Below are 12,994 nucleotides of genomic sequence, written 5' to 3'. Positions count from 1 at the left end.
TTAAAACTGGCCTTCTGTAAATTCATAGCTGGACCACCAATCACAGAGCTGCATAGCATTTTCCTCCCAACAACGGAGGCTGCAAAATTCTGATAGGATGACAAAAGGAGATTTTTTTTCTCTCTTCACATTCCAACACAAACTGAATAGGTAGGATTGAAGGGTTTATTTTCAGAAACATTGTCTTCAGATTGTCAAATTATGACTTGATAAATTAAATTGAGAACAGATTACTTTTTAAATATATATATATTTTTGGATATAGCCTATATAAGGCCCTAGAGGGTCCTGACAGTTCCCCCCTGATGGAAATACATTTTTACATGATCCATCTTTCACATTTTTTGTTTTTGAAATTAAAATAAGTTATTTCTCAAAATATGTACGCTTTTTCAGAGTTGTATTGTTTGATATTTATTTTTAATTAAGACCAATACTTTAAGACAAATTAAATAGTGGTAAGATGCAATTTAACTTTTTTACCAAATATTTACATTGTTTGTGGTGCAAGGTATCCTTCCAATCAAATTTTATTTATGAAAAACATCTTGTACTTAAAAATAAACTGCGGGAAACTAGTCCTAATTGTTGTGTATGGCATATACTGCAACTTGAACGTAGGTAGGCCCCGGATGTATAGTATTTCAAACAGTTTCACAGTTGATGAAAACGGGCTAGGCGTATATGTGTCTTCTCATATTTCACACACATACGTGATTTTTTTTTAAGGTAAAAAGAAAAAAAACACGTTTAAAGTTTTTTTTTTTTTACGCTTCAGAAAATGCATTTTTGGAAAAGTGGCTAATATAGGCTTACAAGTTCAGTGCCAATAAGGATATAGAAGCATCTTTTCTCCTGTGTTAGTTGTACTAAGCAATCACAACCCAATGGGCACTGCAGTAGTGGCCTTAATCAGTGTTTCCCACCCTGGTCCCTAGGACCCCTTGCTCTACATGTTTTACATGTAGTCATTTAGCAGACTTAGCTTATCCAGAGCGACTGACAGTAAGTACAGGGACATTCCCCACAAAGCAAGTAGGGTGAAGTGCCTTGCTCAGGACACAACGTCATTTGACACTGCCGAGAATCGAACTGACAACCTTCAGATTACTAGCCCCATTTCCTAACCGCTCAGCCACCTGACTCCCTTTTAGATAGAGTAGGGAAGGCCAGCTATTAGGAATTATGGATAGGGGGGCAGCTTTTAGAAAAATTGGTTGCCTGGCAGCAATGAATGTGCATAGTATTGTAACCATATAACCCCCCCCCCCCCACCAGACCCCTGCATGGCCCCCACCAGACCCCTGCATGGCCCCCACCAGACCCCTGCATGGCCCCCTGGGCCTGGTCCTGGGGTCTTCTGTTCCCTTTGACCCCCCTGAAAGTGGGCCCAGGAGCAGGGTTGAGAAACACCAGGGTGTTGTTAGGCCCGACACGCAGCGCTTCCGGGTTGCGCTTAAATAAAGCACAACCCGGAACTCCCTCTCAACCAATAATCAGAATTATAATACGGGTGGATGAAATTAAGCATCTGAGGTGAGTTGGAATGGTGTGTGTTCCACTGCAGCCTACCGCTTTACACACTTTAGTGACAGTGCACTAGTGTTGAGGAATCAATTAGCCTAGTATTTCTTAATATCCGAGTTCACAGTTTTTCAGTCCTTGCTTGACGCTAATGACTGTGTTATTAATACTTTTTGAACTGCGATCTGTAGGGTTTTGGAGATTTTTTTGTTTGTTGCCAAATGTAAAATGTACAATACAGTACAGGCATAATAGCCAAGTGTAGGCCTAGGCCTACTGTTGTGAGCCAACCCTGATGTCACAATTCACCTTCAGCTGAGTGAACGTGAGGTGAAACTGGCCTTTCTTTAAAGATGTGTGAAGCAAACGCCAGGCCATCCACGCCTTTCTGATGGGCCTGAGGAGAGAGGTCTGCAGCTGGACCCGATGGTTCTGTATGAATTGAGTTTGAGACAGTACAACACACGAAGGAGCCAATAACTTCAGGGTCACAAAAACAATATTTCCAAATCAAGTTTGTTTATCTTTTAACCATATTAACTCTTTTACAGCTCAAAATAGCTAATAGCCGATTAAAAAAGCCAATAGCCAGAAAGACATTCATAGACATAATACGTAAATTGTTCACTCATATGTATCGATGTGTGTGTGTGTGTATGTGTGTGTGTATTTGAATTTGTGTATGTTAAGGTGTGTGTGTGTGCTCAAACATGTGACACAATGAAAGTGTGAGAAATGGGAGTGTGTTAAATTGAGTTCCGGCACAGGTTCATTCTAAACAGAGGATCCTCTCAGAGCCACGCATCTAAACAGAGGACCCTCTCTCAGTGCTGTCTACAGACGGTCCTCACAGCTAAACTGATCTTTCCCGTTTTTTTTACAATAAATCTTTATGTTATTTTGCTTGTATAGACAGAGACAGTTCGATAAGCCGCATAAATACACTGTGTGTTGGAAAGAGACAGAGAGTGATGGTGTTTGTCTGTCTTGTCAATGTAAGTCTGTTCATGCTTCTCTTTTCAAGTTTAAAAACCCGGAACGGTCCTCGGTTCGCCATCCATCCGCGTTCTGTGTTATACTCGTGCATTTAGATCACGTTTACAAGCTTTTTCCGTTTAGTTATGTCTGAATTGTTTGTGTTTTATGGATTCTTTTGGTTTGTTTGGTCGCTCACAGGAGAGAGGGGACAGGTAAGCCGCCCAGGGGTATACACTACCATCACACAGCTTACTCCCTTGTTAACTCACTAGGCAAGGAACGGTGCCGCCCCAGGTCATTTCTGATGGAGAGACATTATTTGGGTTAGGCAGGTTATGTAGCACTTTTATTGTTTTCTTTTCTTTGGCAACTATTCAAAGTCATTTCAGTTCTGTTTTCTTATAAACACACATTCACAAAGACTGTTTCTCATAATCACACTTAACTTGTTGCTGTTTTTGGCACCATGTGACTTCAACTTCAGTTCTTTATGCTTTCTCTGAGTCTTTTCCCCAAACCACAAAGAAAACGCACACGAGACGAGAGTAAGTGTGGCTCAACATTTTATGCTGATCACAAAAAAAACTGATTTGTCTTGTGTGTTTCACTTTCCTGATTCTGTGGATTAATTCCACTTCATAGAAAGCATGAAGAACTGAAAGTGGTTGTGTGTGAGAGAGTCTGTGTGTGTGTGTATGTGTGTGTGTGTGTGTGTGTGTGTGTTTGTGCCCCACGTTTTATGAACGTGATGCTCAGTCTAAATGCTGACTCTGACTTTCTCTCCAGCAGTATGTTCTGGCTCATGTGGTTCCACACAGAGGAGGATGATGATGATGAGGACGAAGGGTCCAGGCAGGACATGGCCTGCCCGCCAGCTGGCTGAGCCCAGCCAAGCCTCTCAGACGACAGTTTGCTGTTATAACACAGATCAGAACAAGAGATGGAGGGCAACACTGGCAACTGGCTAATCTTCTTTCTATATTTCAAACTCACATTCACTACCCCCTCTCTCTCTCTCTCTCTCTCTCTCTCTCTCTCTCTCTCTCTCTCTCTCTCTCTCTCTCTCTCTCTCTCTCTCTCTCTCTCTCTCTCTCTCTCTCTCTCTCTCTCTCTCTCTCTCTCTCTCTCTCTCTCTCTCTCTCTCTCTCTCTCTCTCTCTCTCTCTCTCTCTCTCTCTCTCTCTCTCTCCCTCCCTCTCTCTCTCTCTCTCTCATTGTACCTTGACCCCCCCCACCTCGACCTCCCCATCAAAGGGAGGCGACAGGAACACAGAGTGACCTGCAGCCTTCAGGGCTGCTTGGCATGCTAGCGTCTCTGTGCTTGGCATGCTAGCGTCTCTGTGCTTGGCATGCTAGCGTCTCTGTGCTTGGCATGCTAGCGTCTCTGTGCTTGGCATGCTAGTGTCTCTGTGCTTGGCATGCTAGCGTCTCTGTGCTTGGCAGCCAGTGAGGGGCTGGCTGATGTGTTTGGCATCTGCGCTGTCCTAGCCAGGGTGATTACACATGCAGGTAGGGCACGTCACTGGAGCATGTAGCCCAGTGGAGGATGTTAGGAGGGCCCAGGCATGAGGGAGGGAGGGGAGGGGAGGGAGGGAGGGAGGGAGGGGGGGACAGGGGGAGAGGGGGAGGAGATGGAAAGTGAAATGGAGAGGAAGGAAGAAAGAGTGAGAGGATGAAGGAAGTGAAGACAGAGAAAGGAGAGAGCAAGTTTGGCAACAATTCTGCATGGGAGAGATTACAATGTGTCTTGATTCACTTAAAAGTCTTGTAACAGATCACAGGAACAAATCCACTGTCCAGGCAGATTATCAGCGTTGGGTTCTGTTTATTTCCTGAAGCAGCTGGCAGCACAGTCCTTCTCCCACGACCCGTGGCAAAAGAGAACAAATAGTACAAAAAGAAACCCACAATTGGGGTGGTCCACACCTCCCTCAAATCTAAAGAATCTCTTTCCTGTAACGCATCTTCCAATCACCCCCCCCCAGAATCCTCTGATATTATATGGGTTTTAGCTAATTACCCAAACCTGCTTCAGGTGTGTGTCATTAGTCCTACGTTCAACTAGGAAGACTGGAGATCAGTAGGTCTGGGCTTTGTCTCCACCTGCTGGACACATAGCCTCCCTGCAGGCTGACCTGGTACCATGTGTCAGTGTCTTAACCCAACACTGCTGGAAGCATGTAGGCCTGCACTCATCATAAGGACGACTGTGGTTCTCTCTTACCAAGGTCTACCGCAGTATGGAGGTAGTGCGGAGTCCTGCCAGTGAATGCCAAATACCTGACGGCCAAATATCCAATGGTTTACTTTGAGGTAATTGCACTGTGAAGATAGGATTATTGATTTATTTTTCTCTTTCTCTTTCTCTCTCTCTCTCTCTCTCTCTCTCTCTCTCTCTCTCTCTCTCTCTCTCTCTCTCTCTCTCTCTCTCTCTCTCTTTTATCCACCGGCATCCCAGCCCCTCCATCAACATCTCTCTCTTTCTCTCTCTCTCTCTCTCTCTCTCTCTCTCTCTCTGTCTCTCTCACTATCTTTCTCACTCTCACCATTCAATTACCTCCAATTGCCAATTTCAGTGCTTCATTGGAAAAACATCAAGGTATTGCTTCTCTCTCTCTTCCCCTCTTCTCTTTCTTTTCTCTGCAATCATCTTTCACCTATTTCATACACCACCAGCCTCTGTGGATGCATAAAACTGTCATCTATTAAGTGATATGTGCAGCCAGAGCAGAGGGCCCCAGACAGGGACACGGTGAGAATGATGACGGTTTGGTGCGGAGAGCTCCTTTGGTCACGGTGATTCACTGCAGTCTGAGCGGACAACCTCTGTAGCCAGACAAAACACCGATCTGTTGTGGATCGTGTGCTTCTAATCTGCATAATTCGCTTTTGAATTCTCAAACGGGGAGAAACAGCTTCTTTTTTTGCCGGTTCCTCTTGTGTCTGCTCGTTCTGGTCGTAGACTGTGGTCTGTGTAGACTGTGGTCTGCGTAGACTGTGGTCTGCGTAGACTGTGGTCTGCGTAGACTGTGGTCTGCGTAGACTGTGGTCTGCGTAGACTGTGGTCTGCGTAGACTGCCTCGCGGCTCTGCTCTGCGGACGAGAGCAGCGCGTCAGGGGGATGATCGCGTTTCATCCATCGAGATGATGAGGGATAAGAGTGTTCGCTCCGTGGGAGACAAACGGGTCCGCCGACACCTAGACGGCTCTCTATAGCGGGCCGTCAGTGTGTCACTCACTCAGCACGCTAACTAGCTCTTAACGAGCGCCCACGTTCACACACTCTCCTCACCGCCCACGCACACCCCAGCCTCGCAAAGCTGCACAGCGATGCGCAAAAAATGCTCACCCACTGACATGCACACACACGTCCAACATGCACACACACACACACACACACAATCATCCACACACGCATGCATGCGCACACACATGTGCAGGTACCTGTTATGAACATACACACCCTTTAAACCCTACACAGACTAGCATGCACACATCCACACACGCAGCATGATGCTCACGTGTGCACAATATGTGCACACATTCTCAGTCTGGTACCATACGCACACAAGCACACTAACTTATGCACACACACGCATGATCACACACCTACACACACACGCTGCTCTCACACACACAGTAATAGGAGGTGCAGGTGGAGCGGGTCGGGGCTGTTAGACAGACAGAGACCACAGGCAAGCTGTCATTAAGACACAAGAGGAGACCTGTGACACTGCGCATGCTAATGACAACTGAATTATTCATCTGCACACCTCCACCATCCACAGCTACAGAAACTGTCTGCTTCACTGCAGCCAATGGTAGAATGCCTTATCTACCTATGAAGCACGTAGAAGCATATTAAAGTTCCATTCAACTGCCAAACTACTGACACTCCATCCAACCAGTAGAACATATGGTCTATAGCTACAGAGTCTATAGCTGCAGGGTCTATAACTGCAGAGTCTATAGCTACAGAGTCTACAGCTGCAGGGTCTATAGCTACAGAGTCTATAGCTGCAGGGTCTATAGCTGCAAAGTCTATAGCTGCAGGGTCTATAGCTACAGAGTCTATAGCTGCAGGGTCTATAGCTGCAGAGTCTTAAGCTACAGAGTCTATAGCAGCAGAGTCTTAAGCTGCAGAGTCTATAGCTGCAGAGTTTATAGCTGCAGAGTTTATAGATGCAGAGTCTATAGCTGTAGTCTATAGCTACAGAGTCTATAGTTGCAAAGTCTATAGCTGCAGTCTATAGCTGCAGGGTCTATATAGCTAATAGCTGTCTCTACATTTAGGGGGGCCACAAGGGGGCCCAAACTTTTTGTTGCAGGGGCTGACAGGAATGTGTCCATCTGATTGGCTGACAGGCTGAAGACAGGAAGTATCCTGTACCACAGCGCTGCAGACCAGACTACATGACAGAGCAGAGTGACAACTACAAATCACCGCTGATCAGCACCCCAGCTAGCAATCAATGAACTGCGTCAGAGGACCAATTTAGCTTCCCAACATGCAGCAAACCAAACAACAAGAGACTGGCTCAATAACCAATCAGCTTTGAAGCAGACGACTACATAGAAAAACACAGGAAAGACTATCTATAAAAACGGTATCTATAGACACAGTATCTATAGACACAGTATCTATAGACAAAGTCCATACCTGTCAGAATATTGGGATGCCTTGACTGGATGCAGGCTGTGACCCCAAACACTGGACGGCTGGAAGCCCAATCTTTAGTGAAATGTTGAAGATGTGATTGGGAATGGTGATTGATGGTTTGACAAAGCTAGATTCCTGTCTGTCGAGGATGTTGGTAGCTGGTGTGTAACTGCTTGGAGCAGATGTTCATTTGCAGAGGACACATAAGAGGACTTGGGTCTAGAGTGGTTAGTAAACACTGTCAATCTGGCTGCAATCATTTAAACTGTCAGGACGACCCACTTGGGTGCATTCTCATGGATTGGATTTGTAAAATGCAAATCTTGTACACCAGGCAAATCGACAAGCTGCAAACAAATGACACCCACCCATACTAACCTCCTCATCACGATTCACACAAACAAACACACTCCTAATACTAATAATTAGAATTAGGAATAATAATGTGGGCACAGACACAGACACACACACAGACACGCTCACACACACACACACACACACACACACACACACACACATACTGTAATGTTAATGAATAGTGTACCTTTTTGTACATTCTTTCACTTTATTCTGTGACAGTAACACATTTAAAAAAATCTATTTCTTGTATTTATGTGTCACTTCCTGAAGGAAGGTTAGGAATGAAACTAAGCTGTTTAAAGCTGAAGAATTTGTCTAATAGAAATGGTCCTTAGCAATCCCTAATCACACACAAAACTAAAACAAATGGAGATCAAGAAAACCCTCATTCTATCAATTTTTATCAGTATTATGTCTGGTCATGATGGCAAAGCTTGTATCGCAGGAACCATCACTTCACGGTTTTTAGCACATGGGATATTAATAACAAAGCCTTTTTATTTTATTAACAAATATTTATTGTTAACATTTGACATTGTTTTACTTACGGGTACTAAGTCTAAAAATTAATTGCCACAGCACGTCATGTGATCAACTGACAGAACGTCACATTCTATTCCAGGAACAAAAAAATTAAACAATCGAATCCAGTAAAAAAAAAAAAAAACGTAAGTTACCGCACCAAACCATGAACCTCATGCACCATCTCCTTTCCAAATGAACATGGAAGGCAGTTAGACTGGTTGAAAGAACACTGTGACACAGACACACCCCATTACAAACAGGTAGCAAGACTACATACGTCAAGAAAAACGGTTACATCAAACTCAGGCTCAGAGCATTACTGGTAACACGTCCCACGTTCGTCACCCACTTCCTTCACTAACCAAAAAGAAATAAACCGAGTATGTGATCACTCAACATGCAACTCAACCCAACCAGCTTTCCCCATGCAAAGACTGCTTGGTGTAGACTGCTCAGTCTAGACCGCAGAGCGGGCGTCAGTGGGTGTGTCTGGTAGCCGTTCCGTGGCGGTCTGGGCGGGGGTCATCTGGTCCTCTCAGCGGTCCGGATCCCCCCCTCCCAGACTGGTTTGGGCGGGGCCCATGGCTCCTCTCCGCGGTGGTACTCCCTCATGGGTCGGCCTGGTCAGGGGGACAGCGGAGTCTTCAGAGAGTTACAGGACCCCCCCTGGCTTCCACCCCCTGTGCCTTGGTACTGGAGACAGAGAGAGGGGGGAGAGGGGGAGAGGGAGGGACAGATGGAGGGAAGAAGGGGGCGAGAGATGGAGGGAGAGGGGGAAGAGTTGGGGGGATAGATGGGGGGAGAAGGGGAGGGATGGAGGGAGAGATGGGGGGAGATGGGGGAGAAGGAGAGAGAGGAAGAAGGAGAGAGAAAGGGATACACATGGAGTTAAAGAGAGAGAGAGGCAGAGAGGAGGAGGGAAAGATTAAGACAGAACAAGAGAGTGACAGAGATACAGGGAAAACAAACTAACTAAATAACCACATTCCGTATTAAAGGAAACTTGCAATTTCTTCACATCCTCACAGAAGTTTCATGAAGATTAACTGATCCCAAAGTTCCCCAGAAGTTGGCATCATGGAGCCGTGGGACCACTTTAATTTAACTTTAATTATGGTCTCATTAAAACTGCATATGCATGAATATGTTGAACGCTGCTCCGCTTTCTGCGTTATAAATTTCCATGACAGCCTTCCTTTGAATCCTCCAGAGAATACAGTCACACAGCCCTCCCCTAACACCCACAGCAAACACAAAGATTGGCTCAGATTCCCGCTTCTCGAACATGAAAGCGCAGACACACCGCTGCCTCTTGATTCATCTGCTCGCTTTATCAAGCAAAGAAGATGGCTTCCTTTCCCTTTATCTTCGCAAGGTCAGTTTTGTTTTCCAGTCAGAGGAACAGTCTCTTTCTACAGTAATTGTTCAGTTTACCAGCAAGAAGCTAAATAAACTGCCAGCCATTACAGGGAGGGGAACATGAGTTGAATACAAGCAACCAGACGTCTGCAGAGCTGGGTTTAAAGTCATGTTTGTTTTGAAAGTGTTTTTTTAAGGAGGACAAGAAAGGACTTACAAAAGCAGAACCTGAGCCATTCTGATAAATAATACATGCAGTTCCGGATGGCTCAAATGAGTATTTCAAAGCACAGCCAACTAACCCTGAAGTCTTAAAAAAAGTATTGTTGATTTTCCTGTTCACTTCTTTCTCTTCCTGTTTCTCTCTGAAGTTCAGCACAGTTGTTCTCTCTTCTGCATTCCACAAAAAGACGATGCTTCTTTTGATGTGACCACAACATGAAGTCATTACTGCTGGCTGCTTACACAGTTAACAAACTCTCTCCTTCAACTCTTCTCTTTCCTCCACCAGACTCCTCCTCTCTCAAGCCTGCCCACATCTCAAGGCTCTCTGCTGTCAGTGGCCTACATCAGGTACTATTTAGCATAAGCTTCATAATAATCACAAAATACTGTATGGATCAGCTTCTTCTCTCATAACAGGACATGATGCAAATGAACATACTGTACATTTATTCAGTGAGGAAACTAAATGATTGGGCAATTGATTTTGAATCCTAGGTAGCCTGATACAGGATAGTCCTGATTCTGTCCACGATACAGAAGGTGTCTCATGAATCTCGTTCTAAAAGTCCTTGAGCCTGGAGACTGACAGGTTGAGCCTGGAGACTGACAGGTTGAGCCTGCGTGATGATATTGATTCTTCAGACAGAACGAGCAGAGACGTTTGACAAACAAGGATCAGAGGGAGAGGGAGACACTGGCTATCTAAAGACTCACAACAAAGTTGAGACCAGTGTCTAATCCTAAAATAACCCTAAGATAACCCCTAACCCCTCACAGGAACGCTGGAATAAGTCAACCGTCTGAATATGCATAAATGTTCCATGAAGCCTACTTAAATAACATCCATCAGGAGAGGGAGACAGGAAGGAAATGAAGAGCTTGAATACTAGAAAGAGAGAAAGAGAGAGAGAGCAGGAGAGAGAGAGCAGGAGAGAGAGAGAGCAAGAGAGAGAGAGCAGGAGAGAGAGAGCAGGAGAGAGAGAGCAGGAGAGAGAGAGCAGGAGAGAGAGAGCAGGAGAGAGAGAGAGAAGGAGAGAGAGAGCAGGAGAGAGAGAGAGAAGGAGAGAGAGAGCAGGAGAGAGAGAGCAGGAGAGAGAGAGCAGGAGAGAGAGAGCAGGAGAGAGAGAGCAGGAGAGAGAGAGAGAAGGAGAGAGAGAGCAGGAGAGAGAGAGAGAAGGAGAGAGAGAGCAGGAGAGAGAGAGCAGGAGAGAGAGAGCAGGAGAGAGAGAGCAGGAGAGAGCAGGAGAGAGAGAGCAGGAGAGAGAGAGAGCAGGAGAGAGAGAGAGCAGGAGAGAGAGAGCAGGAGAGAGAGAGCAGGAGAGAGAGAGCAGGAGAGAGAGAGAGCAGGAGACAGAGAGCAGGAGAGAGAGCAGGAGAGAGAGAGAGCAGGAGAGAGAGAGCAGGAGAGAGAGAGAGCAGGAGAGAGAGAGCAGGAGAGAGAGAGCAGGAGAGAGAGAGCAGGAGAGAGAGAGCAGGAGAGAGAGAGAGCAGGAGAGAGAGAGCAGGAGAGAGAGAGCAGGAGAGAGAGAAAGAGAGAAAACAGACCAAGAAAGAGAGAGAGAAACATACCAAGAGAAACAGAAAGAGAGAAATATAAGGAGAACAAGAGAAAGAAAAAGAAAGACACAAAGAGAAACACAATCTACCTCGATGAGAGGGTGCCAGTGAGCCACTGGCTTCCTGGGGTAGGTCAGCATTTCGCTCCAGTGGTCTCGACCCAGGTTTTCAGCATCAGTGCCGACACGGCACACCCCTATGACCTCGTTATGACCCACGCTGTGGAGATAGACACACAGAGCCCTTCATCAACACTCGTCTCTGACCGAGCTGTTGGAAATAGGCCGATCTGGACCCAGTCTGTCTGGACCCAGCGGGAGGCTGGGAGGGAGAGGCTGAGGGCGGGAGGCTCGGGGCGGGAGGCTGCGGGCGGGAGGCTGCAGGCGGGAGGCTGCGGGCGGGAGGCTGCGGGCGGGAGGCTGAGGGCGGAAGGCTGGGGGCGGGAGACTGGGGGCGGGAGGCTGGGAGGGAGAGGCTGGGGGCGGGAGGCTGGGTGCGGGAGGCTGGGGGGGAGGCTGGGGGGGAGGCTGGGAGGGAGAAGCTGGGGGGGAGGCTGGGGGCGGAGGCTGCGGGCGGGAGGCTGCAGGCGGGAGGCTGAGGGCGGGAGGCTGAGGGCGGAAGGCTGGGGGCGGGAGGCTGGGAGGGAGAGGCTGGGGGGGAGGCTGACCGGTCATAGTCCATGACGGCGACAAGCAGGCTGATCTGGTCGATGTTCTCAGGAGGAACGTCGAACACGATGGCTTCATTGTAGACGGGGTTCAGCGTGTTCCTCTTGGTGGAGGTCTTCCTCTTCTTCAGCCTGCGACCCTCACACATGAGGGAGACCTTCACGTAGGGGTCTGGGAGAGAGGGAGGGAGGGAGGGAGGGAGAGGGGGGAGGGGGGGAGGGAGGGAGGGAGGGAGGGGGGGGAGGGGGAGAGGGAGGGAGGGATGGAGGGAGGGATGGAGGGAGGGGGAAGGGAGGGGGAAGGGATGGAGGGGGGGGAGGGGGAGAGGGAGGGAGGGATGGAGGGAGGGGGAAGGGATGGAGGGGGGGAGGGAGGGGATGGAGGGGGGGGGGGATGGAGGGAGGGGGAGAGGGAGGGGGATATAGGGAGGGGGAGCGGGAGAAGGAGGGGGAGAAGGAGGGGGAGAGGGAGGGAGGGGGAGAGGGAAAGGGAGGGAGGGGGGGAGTGTGGGAGGGAGGGAGAGAGGGGGAGAGGGAGGGGGAGAGAGGGGGAGAGGGAAAGGAATGGAGATAGATAGAATGAGACAGATGGACAGAAACACAGAGTGTGTGGATGACAGTAGCAACAATGACAGTGTGCTCCTCTGTGACAGGTTGTGTAGTGGTGCAGGTTGTGTAGTGATGCAGGTTGTGTAGTGGTGCAGGTTGTGTAGTGATGGCAGGTTGTTTAGTGGTGCAGGTTGTGTAGTGATGGCAGGTTGTGTAGTGGTGCAGGTTGTGTAGTGATGGCAGGTTGTTTAGAGGTGCAGGTTGTGTAGTGATGCAGGTTGTGTAGTGGTGCAGGTTGTTTAGAGGTGCAGGTTGTGTAGTGGTGCAGGTTGTGTAGTGATGCAGGTTGTGTAGTGATGGCAGGTTGTTTAGAGGTGCAGGTTGTGTAGTGGTGCAGGTTGTGTAGTGATGGCAGGTTGTGTAGTGGTGCAGGTTGTTTAGAGGTGCAGGTTGTGTAGTGGTGCAGGTTGTGTAGTGATGGCAGGTTGTGTAGTGGTGCAGGTTGTGTAGTGGTGCAGGTTGTGTAGTGGTGCAGGTTGTGTAGTGATGCAGGTTGTGTAGTGGTGCAGGTTGTGTAGTGGTGCAGGTTGT

At 47.8% G+C, this 12,994-nt stretch overlaps 1 protein-coding gene across 1 annotated transcript in view; it reads right to left on the bottom strand.

Moving 5' to 3' along the window:
- Positions 1-8,058: 8,058 nt before the first annotated feature.
- Positions 8,059-12,994, bottom strand: part of syt9a (synaptotagmin IXa) — a 25,016-nt gene continuing 20,080 nt past the window's right edge. The window contains exons 5-7 of the mRNA XM_084682309.1: positions 11,855-12,026; positions 11,277-11,406; positions 8,059-8,739 (exon numbers count right to left, since the gene is read on the bottom strand). Coding sequence (XP_084538435.1) covers positions 8,671-8,739; positions 11,277-11,406; positions 11,855-12,026 — 371 coding nt within the window. The 3' untranslated portion in view covers positions 8,059-8,670. The remainder of the gene's footprint in view (positions 8,740-11,276; positions 11,407-11,854; positions 12,027-12,994) is intronic.

The sequence above is a fragment of the Hypomesus nipponensis genome, chromosome 19 (genome assembly GCF_054491055.1).
Source record: "Hypomesus nipponensis isolate SF chromosome 19, ASM5449105v1, whole genome shotgun sequence".
Classification (NCBI taxonomy): Eukaryota; Metazoa; Chordata; class Actinopteri; order Osmeriformes; family Osmeridae; genus Hypomesus; species Hypomesus nipponensis.
Note: the sequence above shows the minus strand (reverse complement) of the source record. Positions and strands in the feature narration are given on the sequence as shown.